Here is a 21878-nt window from a genome sequence, read left to right as displayed (position 1 = left end):
GTGTATGGAGCATTCGTAAGCATTTCAGCTTTCATTTTCATTGTTCCTAACCCCCACTCCTCCCTCCCCTGTGTGGAAAGAAATCCTTTCAAATGTGACCCCCTGGCAGTGGATGCATTAGTGTCTTCCCAGTGGATACAGTGTCTTCTGGAGGTGGCAGACAGCCAAGAAGGAGGACTTAGAGGTGTGAACTTCTCAGCACCCATTAATCTCTAAAGCTCAGTGATGATGTTTTAATTGTTATTGTTAACATTTTCTTTGCCAATCACTTCCTTTTATGGCATGGAGAAGCAGGAATGGAGTGAAATCTCTGGTTCAAGGGGTATTGATCAGAGCTCTGGGATAGTTAATTCAAAGAGAAGAAAAGGGGAAAAAGAAAAAGAAAAGGAACGGAAAATGGCAGAGAGAAACAAAGCGTAAGACTAGCTGCAGTCCCTGAAGTGAGTGGGTTTCTACTGAGTGATACTGAATGCAGTGGTGTAAGTTGAATGTATACACATCAGTTGTCACGAGTACAGACACATCAGTCAGCAGCACTGATTCTTGTTTGCTTAGGACAGAAAAAGTATAACTTGGAAAAGCTACTGTAGAGGTGCAAACTGTCCACTCCTTACATCAGCTGTTCCTTCTAGTGGCAAACAGAAGTCTTCATGTGCGCTTATATTATCTTGAGATGCCCTGGACAAAGTCTTTCAGTAATCTTTGTGTAGACTGCCCCAACTTCCCATGGATGTGAACAGGGTGATTTGATACTTGTGGAGTATCTATTTGGACCTCTGGGATAGAGAGAAATGCATAATTAAGTTTGGCTGGTTACTCCAGGCGTGTTTGCCTTCCCCACAGTGCATGACCTGAGAGGCAAATAGATAGATGTTCAAGAAGAGCCCTAGCCAAAGAAATACAATAAAGCAGTAGGTTGTCACTGAGTGTGTTTCTTTGAGTGTAAAATGACAGGATTGCCAGGCTGTGCCAGTGGAAAGGTCCTGAAGGTAAACACTGAAGGAAGATGAAACTTCACTTTGTAGGAAAAGAGAGGTATTTAGCCATGTTAGTCTTAAGTCAAGCAGAAGGCAGGGTAGTGTCTCTGCTAAGATGAACCTCTACCCTATCTTCTGTGGAAAAAAAGGAGAGAATCATATTTTTGTTTACCCTGGGAAAACTGTTTGTTCTGGCTCCTGCAATATGTAGAGTAGATCCCATTAAGATGAAGGGAGGGAGAAAAGAAAAAAACACTTCCTGTTTGGGAACTTACTTCTCAGGGGTAAAGCCTATATAATCTGACCTGAAAAAACATTTGCAAATGAAGCTTAAGTAATTTTGATCATCCAGATTGATATTCACTGCTTAAGCGTCCTCACTCATGCCAATCTTAGTGTCTAAGTAAGAAAACTGGTGCAGGTCATGAGTTGAATCCTCAGCAGTGAGGAAAATAGCTTTACACTCTGCTCTTGTCCTGGGGCCAGCTTGGGGGCTATATCAGGCCCCTTGGATTAATTAGAAATGGACAGACCTACAGATAAAGCCCTTCCAGCTCTGCCTTTTAAGTATCTTTAATGTGCAGTGATTCTCAACCTTTTTAGTAGGGGTGCACCGATAGAGATTTTTGAGCCGATACCAATGGCAGATTTTTAACAAGCCATATTGGCCAATATCGATTTGATTCCAATATGCAACCGGGCAGCTTGGAGACCAGTGTCTGGTGTGGCTGGGAACAGCCCAGTGCAGCCCCCGATCCCAGATGGAGGCCCCCATGGTGAGGGAGAGAGTGGGGCTGGGGCAGGTGCTCCCCACCTGGGGCGGGGCAGGGCACAGGATGGAGCCATAAGCGATTCATCCAGAGAGTGGGAGGAGCAGTTCCCACCACTGCGTGCACCCTGGGAGGGCATGGGGGCAGGGGTGCCCCCCGGATCTGTCTGTGGGGCAGGGTGGACTGCCGCTGCAGGCTGGGCCACGGGCTGTGCTAGGCTCTTCCCAGCAGGAGCTGTGCTCAGGGTGGGCAGCAGTGCTGGGAGGGGAGATATGGAGGGGAGCTAGAACCACCACAAAATTTGCTGTAGCCCCTCGCCCTATAGACCCCTCCCAGCACCACCACTATCCCCCCCGAGCTTAGCCCCGGCCCAACCACCCTGCTGGGAACAGCCCAGCGCAGCCCCCGGCCCCCTGCATCAGCAGCCTGCCCTTACCCCATGCACAGATCTGGGGGCACATAGCCCCCATGCCCTCCCAAGCTGTGTGCAGCGGTCAGAGCCACCCCACACCCCCTGGATGAGCCGCTCACCACTCTGTCCCACGCCCCACCCCGGATGAGCAGTGCCTGCCTCAGCCCCACTCCCTCCCTCACCACGGGGGCCTCAATCTGCACCCCCCAACGCCCCTTCCATCCCCCCATCCTTCCTCCACAACAAACTTACCAGCCAGGTGCTGCTCTCCAAGCTACCAGGCTGCGCTCCTGGCCACGTGCATGCTGCAGGTGTTCACATGCGCATGGCTTTTATCAGCCACATTATCGGCCACATGAGGCAATAGTTGATTTCCAATGCTGTCAATTTTCCCTGTATCAGTGCTGATCCAATATGGGACCAATGTATCGATGCACCTCTACTTTTTAAACTTGAGGCACCCCTCAATAGACTTAAGGTGCCCCTCAGAAAGTGCCAGCTCTTAGCTTTCACTTGATTTAAGAATAGAAAAATAATAGACTAATGCTTTGGTTGCAAAGAATTCAGAAAGACCACAGCAGGGCAAAATGTTTCTGACACGGTGGGTTCCTATTTGAAATCTCTAGGCTTATCTTTCAAATCCTGTTTGCACACCTAACAGCACTGATCTTGCATGGCACCCCACAGCATCCTTAAAAAGAACCTGAGGCACCCCGGGGTACCACAGCCCTCTGGTTGAGTATCACTTGTGTAGCACTTCAGTACCGTACACAAGTAAAACTGCTTCCCATCTAAAGTGTCACTGTGAAGCACTTCAATTACCTTTTTCATTCAGGGTCATTTTTTTAACATGGTGTGGGCTGATCTGGAGTGCTGTATCACTGTCATCTGTCTGCTCAGTTTTTATACTGCTTTGAAGTTGTTTGAAGTGCTGGAACTGTCATGTCTGTGCATGCCCAAAACAGGAGGGCTTAGATCTCATCTCTGTGCTTTAATTTTTGTATCATTAACTTTCTCCTGCTACCAAAGCACCAGCGAATAATCAGCGTGAGTGTTTATTCACAGCAAGAGGGTCTTTGCTTTCCAAGCAGTTCCTGGAGCATAGTAAATTCAGAAATCTCTTATATGAGTTTTTGTGTTGGTTTTATTCCTGAATTCCTCCCCCCTCCTCACCCCCTTACATTTTAGAGTAAATATATTTCCTCTCCCATCCTAAAATCTGATCAACATAGGTAGCAATTTCAAGGACTGCCTCTCTAACCATGGTCAGGTATGTGAATTGCAATTCACAGCCTCCTATCAAATATCATTATTTTGGTTCTTGTGGATTCCCAAGGTAATGAATAAGCCAGGGTGGGTTGAGTAGATTTCTTCTGCAGGTACTCTGCAGATCCCTTTTATTTAATGGAGTGCTACCCTTAGAAATAACCAAGGACAAAGACCATTTACAGTTCAATTTTTGCGCACTTGCTTGGTCAGCAAGTTTGGAAATCCTGTTAGCCCGTGGCTAATCCAGTTACCAGACCTGACCTGACATTCTGCTGTTGCCTTTCTGAGTCCTGCAGTGACTCCCTGACCCTCGCAGTCTCTCCTGACTCCTTCAAAAATTCAGTTTTCCAGTTAGGACCCTCCTCTTCCTTGAAGGTCTGTCTCCCTTTTCAATCTCCTACCCAAGCCCTTCACTTCCCCAGCTATGGAAAAGATCAGGATAAATAAATGATGTTCCCTCCAAAGTTCCTCTCTGTGCTAAGGGCCATGTAAATGTGCATTGGAGGCAGTTGTCTTTTCTGGAGAGCTTGCAATCTAAAGCAAAGAAAAATAAAAGAAGGAGGATCAGGGAAACTAAGGCACAGAGAAAATGTCAGGTCACACAAGAAGCCAGTAGCTGAGCCAGGAACTGACTCAAGACTTCTACTCCAGTGCGGTTCCTTCCCCATAAATCCATTTTCCCTGTCATGCATGAGGATTCATGGCCAATATTAACAGGCTTCTGCCTCCGGCATCAACAGGCTGTAGTTTTAGTCACAGGTGAAAAATCCTGCCTCACATTTTATTATTGTGTCTCATTAATCAATTCAATCTTGGATCTTTTGAAGAATTTTTCACGAAATTATGCAAGAGGCAAGGATTTTTGTGGGTGATTATCTTTTATTGGACTACCTGCATAGTTGGAAGAGATTTAGGTGGCTTTTGAGTACAAGGAGCCCTTCTTCAGGTTATGAAATGACTTATATACAATTATACCACCTGTCTGTTTCCAAAGGAAGAGAAGAAGTAGATCTGCATGCCCAGGTGACACTTGTGTGTATAGTGTGTACAGTTAGTTCTGAACCTGTGCTTGTTAGCAGCTTAAATATTGATTGCATCTGATTTCCTTAAGAGCCCAGTCTGGTATACTAACTCTCTTTGAGTTATGATTTCAAGAGGACTACTCATAGCCTATGCGTACTTCTCTGTATTAGAAGGGTTAGCAGAACCTAAATAAATACAGAAATGATTTGTGCTGCTGTTGGCACATGGAAATATTTTTAGCCAGGCAGTATTTTTAAATAAGAAATGCTTTACATTATAATCATGGTGATAGTGGTGGTGGTGGCAGCACAAAAGTTTGTTAGTTATTTATTTGGATCCTGTTTCACAAAGACTTCATAAACTTCTAATCAAAGGATAAATACTTATAATGGACTGTCTGCCCAAGCAATAAGAAACTCTGCCTTATGTAACTGTATGCACAAATTGGGCACATCATTGCATGTGCATTTTGTGCATGCAGGGACATGCCAAATTTATTTTAAAGCCAAACACCATATAGTTTTCCAAAGACAAATTGTTTGTTGTTGTAGACTGTACATTAACCAGATATTGAAGTTTTCACTGAAAGGATGAAGCCCCCCCATTCTTTCTTCTGGTACATGGATTCACTTTCAGGTAAAAAAACTGGACATTTTGTCCACATATCTTAAAACTGAATGGTGCCCATTACATTTTGGAGTAATCATATCTAGCACACAGTGAAATCTTTACTCCTTCAGATGAAGAGAAACATCCGTTTTTGTCACAAGAAACTGCCAACTCTGGTATGTATTTTAGCAGTGTTTGGTTCCTATCCAAAAAATTTTCACTTAGCCATGATACTTTGTAACCCTCCTCCTTGGCCTATAGTCCAACATCATGCTTCTGTGAGTTTGAGAATTACATAAGAAACATTTATGGTCAGATGAATTGAATATACAGGCAGTCCTCAGACTTAAGACATGGTTTTCAGGAACCAGTTGTGTCATAAGTCAAAACATTGTAACTCGGAACCAATTTGCTCATAAGAAACAATGTTATAAAGGGGGGATTGGTTCCTGAACCAAGACCCAATACCCTTTTTTCACTAAAAATACCCCAGAACTTTGTACTCAATCAATTATAGATGAGTAATATAGCTACATTAATGTATTTATATTGTAAATAGCAATCATATTAATTTGGAAGGACTTCTTTGAGGTGACTGCTGGACTTTCTGAAAGGCTCTTGGTTGGACTATTTGAAGGGTTCTTGGCTGGAGTCTCCTCAGGAATTTTGGCTGCAGGTTTTTCTGGAGACTTGTCTGCTTTCTTAAAGAAAGTGTCCAAGGACATTTAGACAGATGTTCTCCAGGGAGATGAGCGATGCAGTGAACTTGTTCACTGGCATGGCGTTGCATCAAATCAAGCGTTGTAAATTCAAAACTGATGTCATAAAGTTGAAATGGTGTCAATTTATAAATGTTGTAACAGTGAAATGTTGTAACTCGAAACATTGTAAGTCAAGGACTGCCTATAATATTCTTGTTTAAGGAGATGCTAGGGTTCAAACACAGCAGATGCGTAAAAGTGTGCTATTTGATATTTATTGATTTAATAACTCAAAGCCCTCTTGCTATATCTTAAGTTTTATTTGCAAAACCACATTTGCTAGATGGTATTTTAGGCCTGTGCAAAGCAGCTAGTATTTGCTTCAGATTCAGATTCGGCCGACTTGGGGGACAGTGATTCAGTTCGGTGATTCGAATCGCTGTCCCTATTCAATTCAGCAAGGCCAGGCCCATCCCCCATCCCTCTCCCAGCCCAGCAATGGCCGCCCCAGCTCCTAGCACTTGGGGTAAAAAAAGCCCCAGTTCACCAGGTGCTGCCAGGCAGGGGGCAATCCCTGCTGACCCACACTGCATGGGGGCTCTGCACGAGCTCTGGAACCCTCCCCCGCCCCCCATGGGTGCCCAGTACAGGTCAGCTTGGCCCTTTAAGAAAAAAACAACTGAAGAAACCCCGGGATTCACTGCTCCTGCCGGCGGGGGGGCAATCCCCACGCCAGGTGGGGGGCTCTGAAGGAGCCTCCAAAGCCCCAAGGCTGCACAAGGAGTGGAGAGTCCTGGAGCTTTTCTCGGCTTTTTTTTCCCCTTAAAGGGCCAGAATCCCGGCATGGGGGGGCAGGTCAAGGGGGCTTGTGCAGAGCCCCCCATGTAGCATGGGGCAGTGGGGATCGCCTCCCCGCCACCAGGCAGCACCTGGTGAGCACTGGGGCAGATGGGAGCAGCTATGGGGGGGGGCTGGGGGAGCGGGCGGGGATCAGGGGGGCTGGCAGGAGTCCCCCCATGGTCTTCTCCCCCCTCCCTCACACCTCCTCCCCTGCCCCTAGTGCTTACCAGCTCCAAGTGGCTGCAGCTCCCTTCTGTAGCCACTGGGTGCTGCCCAAATCATCAAAGCTCTCCAAATCTTTGCTGAAGATTCGAAGAGCTTTGAATCAATTTGGACCTTTAAATTGGTCCCCTGATTCTATTCAGATTCGGAGATTCAGCTGAATCTCCTCTGAATTGAATCACTACCTGAAGCTTTGCACAGTCCTACTGTATTTACAGTCTGACTCATGATATTATCATATTTATTTGCACACCACACATGCACAGTTTCCCCCAAAAATAGCCTTCCAAAACTGGTGTACCTGTCTTAATCAGGGAAACTGCCCTGAATAAAAGCATGGAGGTGCAGCAAAATAGCTGATGCTTCTTTTTCTTCTCCTCCACCAGCCGCATGGAAGGAGTGGCAGAGGGAGTCCAACAGGGGCAGGTCTGGGGGTACAGTGGTACAGTCATACTCTTTTTTTATTCCTGTTCCACCTAAAGTTTAAAAACAACTGCCCTGCGGTACCAGTGATATTTCTATCCATGCATGCCTGAGGGAGTTATTTGATTTCATGGCTAGTTATAATCTACCTGAATTCCTGCTAATCTCTTTGTTCAGCAGATGTTAACATTCTTGATGCTCTGGTAATCAAACTATCCTTTTTGGGGCAATTTGGCTGTTAGCTATTCCTGGTCTTCCTTCTATTACACAGCCCTACTCTTTCAAAATCCTAGATCTGCCCCAGGAATCTAGTCTTCATTAGCAGCTACAGTTTCAGCTTTTAGCTGAACAGCCAAGAGCTGGCAACAGTTCAGCTTTGAAAGGTTTAGAACTGTAACTTTTTCCTAAGGAGGAAAGGGAGAGTGAGTGAACTGAAGATTAGGCTCTGTCCCTACTCTTTGCAGCCGGAACTCTAAAAAAAACCCTTTTTTCTTCATTCTGCCTTCTCGAAAACAAGGTTTGTGGCTTATTTAGGGTTGCATGATATGCAAGACAATAGTGTAATCAGATGATGTATGCTGTAGTGAGAGTGTCTTCTTAATGATCTTTTGATCTTAAAGTTCTGTCCAGAGTCTTTTCTATGCCATTCTCTCAGTGTAAATTTCATCATTAGCATTGCAGTCAGAGAAACCCATGGATTTTAAGGTACACTTTTACAAGTGTAAGACATTTTAGTTTTCATGGTCTCACCCTGATGCAGTGTTTCTTTGCTGCCTTGCACTCAAAATATTCTACCAGCTTGTTAAATAACATAAAGAACCATTAAAAAGGCTAAGAGTAAATACTTTTCCTTCACATGCTCATGTAGAAATTTGAGTGTTTGAATTCTCTTATAGTTGTGTTGTGTTTTTAACAGGAAAATACATGAGTCTGGGCAAGACAGGAAGCATACACCAATCTACTGGACGGTTGTTCCACCTACAGTTAGACCAGAAGCAACAGACTGTGCAATGGATGTTAATGAAGAAACTTGGGATGGGGAATCGGTTACTGGATTGCAAAAAGGTGCTGGGAGCAAAGCAGCTATGGGCACTGAAGAAGAACCTGGCAGCTCCTATAATGCAGAAGTAGACTGCAGCAAAGAAGGGAAAGGAAAGATAGACAAATATGGGGAAGATGAAGCAAATGGGGAAGAAGGAAATGAAGATGATGATGAAGATGAAGAAGAAACAAGTGTGAAGGGAGAAGATGCGGGTTATTCTGAACTAGAGGACAGTAAAGATAATGAGTATGTCTGTAATGATGATGGTGGTGGTGATGATGATGATGACGACGACGACTACTCTAATAGTAATGAAGGTGAAGAGAATGATTCAGATGAAGACTTGAAAATAAAGAAGGGTAAAAAAGGCAGGGTAGGCAAGAAGTCTGCCTATGTTATAACATGTGATAAATGTGCTGAGCAGTTTGTTTCCCGGAAAAAATATGTAGATCACTGCAAAGAAGTCCATCAATCCTTGCCTGGCAAAGTCTATCAGTGTGATATCTGTAGCAAGTCATTTGCTAGCTACAACAGCTGGAAAGAGCACAGAGCCTGTGTCCACACTGAAGAAAGGCAGTTTGCTTGCACCCTCTGTGATGCTACCTTTAAAAGAAAAAGAGATGTGAGGACACATTACATGAGGAAACATGAAGGCAGAGTCAAGCGCCCTCTCTGTTCTGTCTGTGGGAAGATCTTGAGCTCACGAACAGCACTGATGTTTCACATGCGGACACACACAGGGGAGAAACCATACGAATGCAGTGTTTGTCATAACAAGTTTGCTCAGCCCTCCCAACTTAAGATCCATACCAGGTCAGCCTCCAGAAACACTTTCCCCATATTCTGCATGCTTAGCCTTCTACAGCATGCCTTCCCCTTCCCCTCCCACTTCCTATCGGTACTCTGCAGTAGTCACCCAATAGGAAGGCTGGAATTTAGCATCTGGACTGGATTGTCCAATTTCATTGTGGCTGAGGACTGCATGTGGTGTCAGTATGTGGCCTTGGAGCCACACACTACACTGGCCATAGGCTGCAGAGGTGGGCCCCCAGGATCCACCACCACTATCACCATATGGGTAGCAGTGGTGGCACCTAGCCCCTGGAACCTTCTTCCTTGCTGTGCAGCCTGCCCCATGAGGTCAGTGTGGACACATGGCATGGGTGGCACATAGCTCCCTCTTGCACAGGCAGTGCCAGTGGCATGTTCCAACTCCCTCTTTCCCCCTCACCCGACCCTTCCCTGCCACCCAGCAAAGGGAAAGATGACTATAGGGGCCCATGGGCCATATGCTAGCCACTTGTGGGCCACCAGCTGGATAGCCCTGGTCTCAACTATTGATCAGTCTCAAGGTTTAGTTATTTTGTTTAATGAAAAGTTTCTGGTATGTTTCTAGGTCATGACGTCATTCTTGGGAAGGACTAAGGCTTACCCATACACTGATGTGAAAGAAAATGTTTGAAATACAAATTACAGTAAGATTAAGGGGCAGAGTCTTATCTGATATAAAGAGCATAGAGAAGATGGCCATACTGATTGAGACATTTGTCTAGGACTTCAGAGACCTGCCTTGCTACAGGCTTCCTGCATGACCTTGGGCAAGTCATGTAGTGACTCTGTGACCCTATAGATTGAGGACAAATAGCTCTTCCCTTCCATGCAGGGGTCTCTGTGAGGATAAGTACATTCAAAAAAGTATATGGTGGTCAGGTTCTACAGTGACAAATCTCTGAGATATTTAGATAGGAAGTTCATTAGCGCTATTTTGATGGACACCAGATTAAGATCTGACCCTCAATCAGAAGCAATGCCAGCAAAGCTAGGGGGTTGTTTTGCATAGCAGCTTCTTCTTGAGATGCAACATTTTGACTGACATCCCCATACTGCATATGATCATGCATGGGTCAGAAGCTGTAAAGTAGAATGTGGAAGCTGAGCACTGAATTATGGATGGAGTGACCATATGTCCCACATTTGCCATGACAGTGGTGTTTAAAACACATGTCTTGTGTGCCACATCAGTTTGGTCAAATGAATGCTTTGGTCTCATTTTCATTGGGACCCCCAGGACTGTTGTTTAAAATGAAACCATTTCACTCCCCACTCTTCTCCTCTCTGGCCCACCCTGGATTTTCCATACTAACACACAGCCCAATCTCCAGCATGCCCAGCTCAGACTGGAGCTCAGAGTCAGCTAAGCCTGTTAGAAAATGAGATATTCTGTTTTGAAACTAGGGAAATATTTTCATCCTGGGGACAGATGGCCCAGATGTCTGGCTCTGAATAGCTAATGTCTTAGCCAGTTTAAACCCAGATCCTCAACATAACATTTTTTGAAGCCCAGCTTGCATGACCTTCCTTCCTGCCCTCTCCCTTTTAAATATGGGAATGTTGTCCTGAATTACGGACCACAGACCAGACCCTCAGCTGACAAAAGTCACTTGGTGACTTATAGCAGCTGAGAATGAGGCCCAAGGTACATAACAGCAGCCTTGAGGGATCTGCTACAAGATGGAGGACTGAAGGCACTCCTAGGTTCCCTCCACCAATTTTTCTTTTTAAATACAATCCATCTTTCGCTGTTTGAACCATAAGTGATAGCCTTCAAAGGAAAGGAGGAAGGTACTCTTTCTAGATCTAACCAGAGGAGGAATAGCACTGTTAATAGGAACCAAGATCACTAATATTAAAATGTTTTAGTAGTGATGGAGTGATGTAGTAGCCATGATGTTCCAGGAATTATGTGAGAGGCAGGGACTTATGTGGGTGATCCCAACTGCATAGTTGGGATAGACTTAAACAAGCATTCGAATGTGATGCATTCTTCATCAAACCTTTTCATTCCCAAACTGCACATCCCACAAACAGCATCAAGTCTGCAATGAATATTGCTTCACATTTGAAATCTTGTCTAAGTCTATTTCAACCATGCAGTTGGTTAAATAAAAGATAATCATACACACAAATCCTTGCCTTTCTCGTAATACTAAAGTGGAATTTTTGAAGTGTCAGTATTGTGACTGAACTCAACCGGCCACATCATCCATAGCATTGATTTGCACAGCTCTGCTAGCTTATAGAACTTTTCCAAGTTTATATCACCTAGGGGCATGCTCTAGTGTACCTGTCACACTTCAGGGGATGAGGACCAAAAATATGGTGACTCTGCAGCAGTAGTATTTGTGTATAAATGTATATGAGCTGTATGAATGATCACCTGCACTAACTAGTATTCTTTCTTCTCTGTCCTTGTTCACCCTGCTGGAATGGGCAAGATGCCCTTTGATTTAATATAACTTTGGCTTTATCCATTTCCTGATGGACTGCAGCAAGCATATACATATAGACACCCAAAGAGTTTACCAGTCTTGGGATTATCATGAGGAGTAGGGTATGGACTTCAGCCCTTGGCCTCTCCAGCAACCAGAACTGAACAGTATGTATAATCATTTGAACAGGTTGCTGTTCCTTTTGGCCGTAGAGTTTTTTCAGCTAGTTTTGCTATTGAAGGAACTGGGAGAGAAGAAAAAGGAACAGCCAGAGGAATACTTTACACATCTTGGCTTCCTTGAAGCTAGTAGAAGAGTCAGATCTCTAGCTGGCATGACTCAACAGAGCTCCTTCAGGTCAGTGGAGTTATGCTGACCTACTTAGCTGAGAGCCTTAATTTCTGGATACAAATCACTGCCCCTGCCAAGCACTTTCTCACTTCCGCTGTGTTCTTTTTGCAGGAAAATCCAAGCATCAGATAGGTCATTCATTGCAGCCCAAATTTGAGAGAATCTGTATGGATCTCCCTGTACCTTTCCTGTAATGTGCGTGCATGAAAATATTTCTTTGCTGAGCTGAACTCACTTATGCTGTCACATCCACAGAAAAAAATCGAAGTAAACTGTGCATAATATGCAAAGCACAGGCACTGAATTTCAGATGAAATCATGTTTCAAAACCCTACTGTATACCTGTTTTCTCAATAATTGTGTGTGCATGTGTGTGTGTTTGCTGCATATAGGTCCCATACAGGAGAAAAGCCATACGTATGTGAAGACTGTGGAGCTTGTTTTGTTGATAAAGGCAAACTAAATAGCCACAAGAGGACGCATACAGGTAGGCATTAAATCCTACAGACCAGCCTCATAAAGGGAGTTGCATTTCCCTGTACCATTCCAACCCAGATAGAAATCAACTGAAACTCTTGGCTGCAAATCATGACAGTGGGAGGGAGGGGGGCAGAAAGAGCACCATAGTTTCTGTAACTCATAGGGGAGGCTTAGACAATGAGAACCATAGAAGTACCTGAATAGACAGGTATTAGAAAGGCAGGTCTGGGATGCAAAACAGCAAAATAGGAGGTGGGGGTAGAAGTGGATGCAGGATTTGTCTGCATAGAAATAATGACTAAGCGAAGGTGAAGGGATAAGGTCATGTTATAGAGCAAAGGTTGGCAACCTATGGCCCACAGGCCAGATCTAGTCCAGGAACCTTTTGATCCTGCTTGCCAACATGGGGCTTCAGAGGCATTGGGCGATGGGAGGTTTCAGCAACTGTTGCCTTCTCCATGCTGGTACAGGGAGAAGAGTAAGCAGCAGATGCAGGGAGAAGTAGCAGGTACCTTCCCTGTACTGGCAGTGAGTGCTTCTCCATGTCAGCGCAGAGAAAAGAGGGGAAGCCAAAGTATTAAGATAATCCAAGATAAGGGAAGGATCAGTTGTGTTGAAGTCAGCAGCAGGAAAATTGTGGACCCTGAGGCTTGACCTGAAAGGTCTGTGGAAGATGTTAATTTACTTGTGCAATTGGGATTTGATTAATTTTATGCCAGATCTCCAAAACTGCACAACCCGGCATGCCTCGCATCCTTTCCTTTTTTTTTTTTTTTTAATTCTCCATGCACTGGGTCCACAATATGGACCACGGGCTGCTAGGAGCTCTTAGCTCACCAGCTGTCCCTTTCCTGGGTGCCCCAGGAACTTAAAAACTGAATGCCACGTTTTAAAAATCTGGAGTGCTGTAACCCTGACATCGAAAAGCCGGTCCTCAATGTTGGGCTTACAATACCCCTACCTCCATCTGCCTCCAAGGATTGGGTGGGGGGACTCCCAGGTCCAGGATCTGGGGCTGCCCTGTACTGAATTAACAATCATCTCGATGTCCAGATCTGACATGGGGCCAGCCTCAATATGCTGCACATTCAGTTTAAGCCAGGATAGAAACAAGCTACAAAAATACAGTGCAGAACATCTGTGTGGCTCATTTGCTACATTAACTTGCCATGAATTGGCTTTAATGTGTAGCACCATTACTCTCTATGGTGCAATTAACATGTCAGTTGTGCCATATATTTAACATCTGTCAGGACATAGACGAGTTATAGAGGTCAGCATGAAGAGGATTCAGAATGCCTTTGCCTTTTTCTAGGAGAGCGTCAATTTAAGTGTGATGTATGTGGGAAACATTTTGCCACCAATGAATACTTGAAGTGCCACAAGCGATGCCACATGGGAGCCAAGCCATACAAGTGCAACGTTTGTGGGAAGACATTTGGATTGAGAGCCTCGTTAGCCCAGCACGTTAATGTCCATGCAGGTAACTAAGCAAACAAGCCATGGCTTTTGCAGAAGAGCAAATATTGGTGGAAGCTGGGATCAGAAGTGATATGCCAAAGGGCTGTTAACCTTTATTCAGCAACTGCTAAGTCATCTAAAAATAGGGAAAAGAAGAGTGATGCAGAGAGAGAATCCACACTCAGTATTTTAGAAATAGCAAACACACTGGAGTTGTCTGTTGAGTTCAGTGTACAGAAGAGAAATGCTTTAAACCAAATGTATCAGAAGTAAATTTGATTCACTATTTAGGACTTCCCTGTAAAAGATCCTGCTCCAACAAACACTCACGCACCTGCTCTTCAGCTGGCTAACTTGCAAAGCCTGTTTAAATTAGCTGGCAGCCCTAGACATGTGTCCAAATGCCACTTCTCCATGGGCATCACGGGGGCAGGGACAGTACCATATTTACTTGATTCTAAAATGGTTTTCCCCCATAGGGAAAAAAGCCGCTCATCTTAGAATTGAATATGAGGGTGACGGTGGGGGCCAGGGGCTACTGTGCCTTGGGGCCTTATCTGCAACTCCCCTTGCTGCCTCTGCACCTTGCCATCTCCCCTCTGCAGCTGGTGTTCATGACCTACCCTCCCACCTCTCCCCCCACCTTATCCTTGCTCCACATTGGCAGGCTCTGTCCCCACTCTAGCTTGGGGCACTGAGCAGCCCAGCCATGTAGCAAGGTCCAGCCCAGCCCTGTAGCAGCAGCATGCAGTCCACATGGCTGCTACAGGGCCAGACAGGGGCTGTGATCAGTGCCCCAGGCTAGAATAGGGATGGAGCCTGCCAGTGCAGAACAAAGGTAAGGTGCAAGGAACAGGCTGAGGAGTGGGAGCAGAGGTAGAAGGGGAAAGGGGAGACTGCAGGGAGGAAGAGGTGGCCAGGAGGCAGATGCAAGCATGGAGCAAGCCGCTTGACCTCCACACACCACCTGCTCCCTGGCAGTGGTGGGGAGGATAAATTAAAGATGACTAGTTTGTGCTGATCAGGCATGTTCAGGCAGGTAGCTACTTTCTTGAATATAAAAGTTCCTATTCCCTCTGCAGACTCAGACAGAGAGCACTGCATCAGTTACACTTGGGTCATATTTTCAAACTTTTCTTCACAACCACTGAGCCTAGAAAAGTTCACCACTAAATTGAGGGAACTACTGTCCTAGGCACCTGCCTGCAGGTACATGCTTGAGTCTGGCTTTGTTCACATGAACATAGTAGAACTAAGATTCATATCCAAGTGATTTGCATCCTGCTTAATTCACAGTAGGTTCCTACATTAAGGACAAGCTGCTCAGCCATTTTTCTGGCTTTTAGTTCAAAAGGTATCACCTCTCCACTTGGCTGGAACTCATCTTTGATGCTGCCCAACTGAAGTGGTACCCTTTAAAATAAAAGCCAGAGCAACCAGCTGTAGCACCTCAGCAGTCTCATACGTCACACACACAACTCTTTATACCACTGGATACTTCCAAACCTTCATCTTTGCAGGGGGTTAAGGACTGAAACCTGTGAAATATCTGGGTTCTGCATGCAGCCCCTGGCACCACTTACCAGTACATGAATAAAGTTAAGCATGTGCTTTTGTGTCCGTAGGGATCACAGCTGAAAGAACTGGTCTTCAAAGTTTGTGATTTTTCATTTGTTTTCAGAGACTCGTCCCTATTTCTGTGAACAGTGTGGAAAAACATTTACTCAGCAAGGAGCTCTCAGGCGCCACCAGCGGATTCACACTGGAGAAAAACCATACAAATGTAGAGCTTGTGAGAGAACCTTTACAGACATGTCCACCTTGAGGAGACATGTATCGGTATGTTGCTGCTTTGCTACCTTTGCAGCAAGAGAAGTGTGGTTCTGAAGTTTAATTAGAAGTTAAAGAGGGCTTGGGGGAATACAGTTCTACTACTGAAACAATTTTTTAGCTTGGATATATAAAAATAGACTATTTTAAAAGGTAGGTGGACTTATTACTATGGACTACGTGCTAGCTAAACTGATATAACTGTTTTGTCTATCTACTCCTATATGCAGAAGGAAGCTGAATCAAACAGATTCACAGTGACAGCAATTTCGCTTCACCTACACAAGTATAGAGCAAATGGACAAAACAATTATACTGTGTTAGTGAGACATACAGTCAGCCTGGACTATTTAAAGCAGCATACAGAGCTGTCCCTGGTGGGGTGCAAATCAGGGCAACCACTCTGGGCCCTGCACTTTGAGGGGTCCCGTGGACAGTGTTGTACAGGCCCCGAGGGTGCCACCACGCTGCACAGCTACCAGATGCCTCCAGCTTCGCACTCTGGCTGCTCGCCACTGCCCGCTCTGCACAGGCCCCACACAGGCTGATATGCCCTGGGCCCCGCACACCCCTAGGGTCGTCTTTGCCAGCATAATTGTTTTCTCCAACCATCAGGTTTTTAACGTGTATTTCTGAGGTGATAGTTTAAGGAAGAGAAGTGTCAAGCAACAAATGCCATGCAACAAACCAGTTCCCAGTACTGACAGTCAAACCAGTGATTTTTAAATTATGCTGGTTACTTTAAAAGCAAACATTGAACTTAAAGGAAAGAAAGCACTTGCGAGAGCTCTTGTGTTTCCTTGTTAGTGTGCTATAAAGGACAATGCCAGTATATGTAATCTGTTTAATCACGGTTGCCCTGGAAAGTGGGTGAGCCCTTACACTGCAGATACAGGAAATACCATGGTCCTTCCCAGCATCTTGGGGGTCCCAGCATATTCTCAGAGTGTTTGATAGTATATGAAGCTCAAAGTAATAAATTAGACTACTGAACAAGAGCTCTAGGATAACATTTGGGGTTTTGCAGTATTCTCTTTGTGAGAGAATCAGGTTTTTCTCAATTGTCCATTTTTAGGTCTAGCATTCACCTGCATTCTGCTAACATCATATCCTGGCAAGGGGCCCAGACCACTAGAGCCTGGGTAAAACAGATTCATTGTTTTGAAGCCCAGCTAATGCTTGATCAGTAGTTGTCATTGCAGCATAAAATAACCTATAATCAAATTTGAATTTGTTTTTGTTTCATCAAGTAAATCCTCAGGTGTTTTACATGACTGTTCAGAAACTTTTCCTTTCAGCCACAGTGTTTGTTTTTTCTTCTTAGGTTCATGACCGGAATGCCCACTGGAGGAGTTTCTTAATAGATCTTACTAGCAAAAAAGACCATAATTGGTCCAAAATAGAAACCTTATCAGAGGTCCGCAGGGGGGAAGAGTCAGCACCAGAAGTCTGGTCAGTTGACCAAGGTACACTTTACAAACCAGAAATCAATAGCATGAAGAAAGCTGAACATATGCCATCTAGCGTTAACAACACTCAAGAAGCTGATCATTCCAATTTATACTTGTAATTACTGTAACCAGAAAAGTGTAAAATGTCTTCATACAATTTAGTTGCTCCATTTTTTAAACTATGGAAGATATGGTCTCTTCTTTTTACAGGTCATATAAAACGTTGTAGTCAGAGAAGGATTCATATTCTTAACAGTAGTCTTTATACCCCTTAGGTTTTAGAACTGTATACAGTTTTATTTTTTAAAATCTTGAATATATCACCCAGTAAAATGCTCATTTATGAAAATATACATATGTATGTGCGTGTGTGTATGTATGTGTATATATATACACACACACACACACATACATAGTGTTCTATAAACTGTTGTATGCTTTTATAATAAAGATACTATGATTAGAACACCTCATATAAAATGATCATCTATGCTGAAGCTATTTGATTTGTATGTATTTTATCGTAGAATTTTAGCTTTCTTGATAAATGCAGAATCGTTAAAATATTTGCTGTGAAATATTATAAATCAACTGGGACAGCTGTTTAATGACTGAAAAAAGCCTGTGGTATGTATGCTGCTTCACAGCTTTATTCATTTCATTCTGTCTTGAGACTGTGATTTTTGCATTTGTCTTCTAGGCATAATTTCCTTGTGTGCTTAAAGTAAAATTCTAAAATGCTTGTTTTTAAAAAGTGAGGGGCAAGCACACAGGTCCATATGGATAATAAATAATAAGAACTTGTGAATTATTGGCTCAGTTTGCTAATTCAAATATTGATTTCACAACTCTGAATTAAAGGGAAATGACCTTTTACTTGGATTGTAGGTCATTTAGTCTTCTGAAAACTTGATTCACAATTCTCAGTGACTTTTCTAGTTGTAGGTGCTAAGTACATCTTGAAATCTTGCCTTAAGATTACATCTTTTTATTATTCAAAAAAAATCCCCTGCATATACTTGTTATGATTTGTAAGATTTTTATACACCAAATTTAGAACTTTCAGAGCTGTATTTCCCTGATCAGATGTAATAATTTACACAATATGAAAGGACCAGTTCCCCAACAATAACAGGATTGTCGCCTTGGTTGAAATAGCTAGTGTTTCCTAAAGAATGCTTTCTAAATAAAATTGTACCCAATAAATCAGGACACTGAGAGCCCAGGATTTCAACTGCAGTTAGTGGGGGTAGGAAGTGCTCAGCACTACTTGATAAAAGTCAGGCTATTTTTCTTTAGATGCTGAAATCATGGGTAATGTAAGTAGTCAATTAGGGAATGAATCAGAGTGTATTTTTGTTAAATTGTTTCTAATGTGCTGTCTTATTTGATGTAGAAGTTGGAAGACTTGTAGTATGTGAAAGAGATGATCACAGAAAGAAAAAAAGGCTTGTTATTCAGGCAGTTGCTTGTCGTGCTGTATTGTTTTCCTGTCTCTTCCATAGAGTTCCCATTTAAAATAAGGCAGGTTTTTTATCTGTGCTTTTACAGGTGGTCATGAACTCTGTTCTTCCTGATAGGAAACTTAAGACACTGAATTCTGATTTGTACAAGTGCCAATAACTTGCTGCTTCAACTGAAGTCAGCATGACTTCCAACAAATAAAATGCTAAGGTCTCTGGAAAAAATTAAGCCATAGGAATTTTAATCAAATTAGTTTATGGTTTTGATGAGTAGATTGCTGCCTCCAAGTTTTCTCATCTATAAAAGGCCATTACATTATTGGCTAATGTTTGTGAAGCACTGAGAAATGTGAGGGATGAGTATCAGAGGAGCCCATGTAAAGATCAGTAATTCTGCATTCAGAGCAAAATTTGAGTGGTTTGCAGCATGTAAGTCCTGGGATCACACACTGAACACTGAAAATCAATCTAAATATTGCATAGGATTGCCCATGCTGAGCATCAGATGCGAGCAGAACAAAATAGTATGTAATTGTGTGATTAACAGCAGTGTCACGATACACACAAACAGAGAAGCAAATTGAATGTTGTACAGTTATATAACCAAACTTCTCACACTTTATTTTGCAGCCTTGATAATGTTCTTTCCCACAACTTTGTGTGTGCAAGAGGGAGGGAAGTTTGACTGACAACCAGATTCAGACTGACCTGGCTCTCTACTCTTCGAAGGTCCACTTAACTGTTGTGCTGACTGTACCTGACCAATAGAAAGCAGGACAGAGTTGTACCTTAGACTAACTCAATGGTTCTAAACTAGGATTGCTCAACCTTTGGTTTGCAGGCCAGATCTGTCCCCTGTCAGCCCTGTCATCTAAACTGCAAAGGTCCCCATGATTCTGGGAACCAAATTTGGTGGTGGAGGAGTGGTGGCACTGAATGCAACTCCCCTGCTGCCAAACTTCCACACCTGTGGGGAGCCCCAGAGGCTGCACAGCATGCTCAGTGAGCATGCAGAGGTGGCCCAGCACCTGATCTGGACACATGGGGGCTGGCTGAAGATGGCGCAGGGCCTAATCCTGCAGCATGAAGGCAAGCAGGGCAGCATGGAGCCTCAATCTGGCAGTATGGGACCAAGCGAGGCAGCATGCAGCCCTGATCCAAGGGTACAGAGCTAAAGGACGGAACGTGGGGCCAATCCTGGTGAGCAGGGTTAAATCTAGCCTACAGATCAGCTCCGTGCCACTTATCCAGACCACAAGACCAACATTTGAGCTGTCCTGTTTTCTCTTTTCCGTATGCCATCAGATCACTTCCAAATCTACGAGCCATTGCCTGGTATCATGGCTCAATGTGCAGATTCCTTCTTCCTTGTCTGGGCATTTGTAAATATTACAGGTTTTAAGTGCTGTGCTGTCTGTTGGACACTGCAGTCACACAGGGGGCTGTCCACAAGGTTCATCGTGTGAAGTGATGTTTTGAAATGATCGTATCCCAATCTCAGTCTGTCCACCTAGACCCACACTTCTCTGTCAAGGTCTGGCCCAATGGAGACTTGTTCCATGTTGGTATAAAAGTCTTGTCTAACCTTTGCCAGCAGTCAGCCCGATCCTGTGCTGCCCAAATGTATTTTTTCCCCCTGTTCTAAACCTTTACTACTTGAGGCAGCCCCTGATAAATGCCAGCTCTTCACTCTTTTCTGGGCTTGGGAAACAGCAGAGCCATTCTGCAGCAGGAGCTCAGCCAGACCAGAGAGGCCAGCAGTGTTTTGATAATGGGGATCCTTACATGGAAGGTCTGGGTTTATCCCATGCATGTCACCCTTCAAAAGGCCTGGGGGCAGGGCCAGGGTGGTGGTTGCCCCAGCTGAGAATCACTGCACACCTTCAGAGAGGCACAAACTTTTTTGTGAGCAAAAACTTTTTTGGGGGTGCACCTGCCTCCCCAGCAGGTAAGTCCCACCCAGCTGGGGCCTCATTCAACTTACCCCTGGTTCTGCCTCTGTGGCACTGACCCTCACCATGGGGGCCTCAGTCTAGACCCTATCTCTTCCCTTCCCTATGGACTGACCTGCTGGGCTGGGGCACGCATGTGTATACACACAGGCACTCAGCCTCCGCCCCAGCCTCCGATCTACCGGTGCACTGGTTGGCAACCACTGGTGTTAAGGGATCATTAAAGCACAATTAACCCTTAAATGGACACAATATATGAAAACATCAATTCAACTGAAGTCTGACTTTATTGATACAACAAATGTTATCTTAGCAGTTTCTATATAGAGAGAAAAACATTTGTTACAATGATCTCACCCAATCCCAGAAGTTACTGTGTTCAATAGAAAAGGTAGTCAATCAGTTCCTGAAAGCATCACTGGCTGGGACAGTCCAGACAGGTGTTGAAGGCTGGATTTATGCCGACACACACTTAACTTTTTTGCTGCCCCCCTTTATGCTTTTCTTTAACTTCACTCCTCTGATGATTCTGGTTCTGGATTGATTTTCCTGGAGTCAGAATGCTGTCCATATTTTATCCTATCAGCATATTCTTTTGTTCAACAGACCCATCACAAGCACACCACTTAATTTGAGCTGTCTTTTTCTGGTGTCCCAACCTGTGCATTGTCCATTGGTTTTCTCTTATCACCTTTCATTAACATGCCCAATCATTTCATCCCTCTGATTCAGCCGGTTAGTGCCAATTTCAGTTAATTTGAGCTGGTAACAAGGCTATTACTATGTTACATTAGAAAAACTTCTCACCAGTGATAGGAAAGTAAAGAAACCCTATGTCAGGAAAACTGAAGGCCATAAGCTGCCTGCAAGAGGGTATAAGGTGCCTGCAAGAACAACTCAAGGTCAGTTGATAATAAAATAAAAAATAGCAAAATAAAAAATCCAAATACTAAGGCTATACAAAACTTAAACGATGGTAAAATAAGGCTAAGTATAAAAGAAAAGAAATACTATAATTCACCACTCAAGCAGGTGCAATTATAACATAAATGTGACAAGCTACCCTAACAGAGAGGGGCACCCCATCCTTCCCTGCAAGCCCAGCAACCTGCAGCTTGCCACAGCCTGTGCCTCTACAGCATTGACAGGTCTTAAATATGAAATTATCATATTGGAAGCTCAAAATTATCCTATTTGCTGAAAACCTATCCCACACTGAAAAAAATATGCAAATAAGTCTTTTGCTGGCTTACTTTATATTGCTCGCTGGAAGTGAACAAATGAGAACCGGGTCATAAAAACTGAAGCATTTCTTTATTTTGAGGCTAGCCGT

General features: G+C 44.0%; 1 protein-coding gene across 3 annotated transcripts in view; it reads left to right on the top strand.

Annotated features, from left to right (window-relative positions):
• Positions 1 to 18802, top strand: part of LOC149873834 (uncharacterized) — a 39451-nt gene extending 20649 nt beyond the window's left edge. For all 3 annotated transcript variants that reach the window (XM_090051839.1, XM_090051848.1, XM_090051857.1), the window contains 5 exons: positions 8163 to 9101; positions 12301 to 12395; positions 13704 to 13871; positions 15531 to 15688; positions 17004 to 18802. In XM_090051839.1, the coding sequence (XP_089907965.1) occupies positions 8163 to 9101; positions 12301 to 12395; positions 13704 to 13871; positions 15531 to 15688; positions 17004 to 17249 (1606 nt within the window). In that variant the 3' untranslated portion in view covers positions 17250 to 18802. The remainder of the gene's footprint in view (positions 1 to 8162; positions 9102 to 12300; positions 12396 to 13703; positions 13872 to 15530; positions 15689 to 17003) is intronic.
• The last annotated feature ends 3076 nt before the right edge of the window (positions 18803 to 21878 follow it).

The sequence above is a fragment of the Crocodylus siamensis genome, chromosome 1 (genome assembly GCF_052110815.1).
Source record: "Crocodylus siamensis isolate JL-2025a chromosome 1, ASM5211081v1, whole genome shotgun sequence".
NCBI classification, from domain to species: Eukaryota; Metazoa; Chordata; order Crocodylia; family Crocodylidae; genus Crocodylus; species Crocodylus siamensis.
The sequence above is the reverse complement of the archived record's forward strand: the minus strand, read 5'-3'. Positions and strand labels throughout refer to the sequence as shown.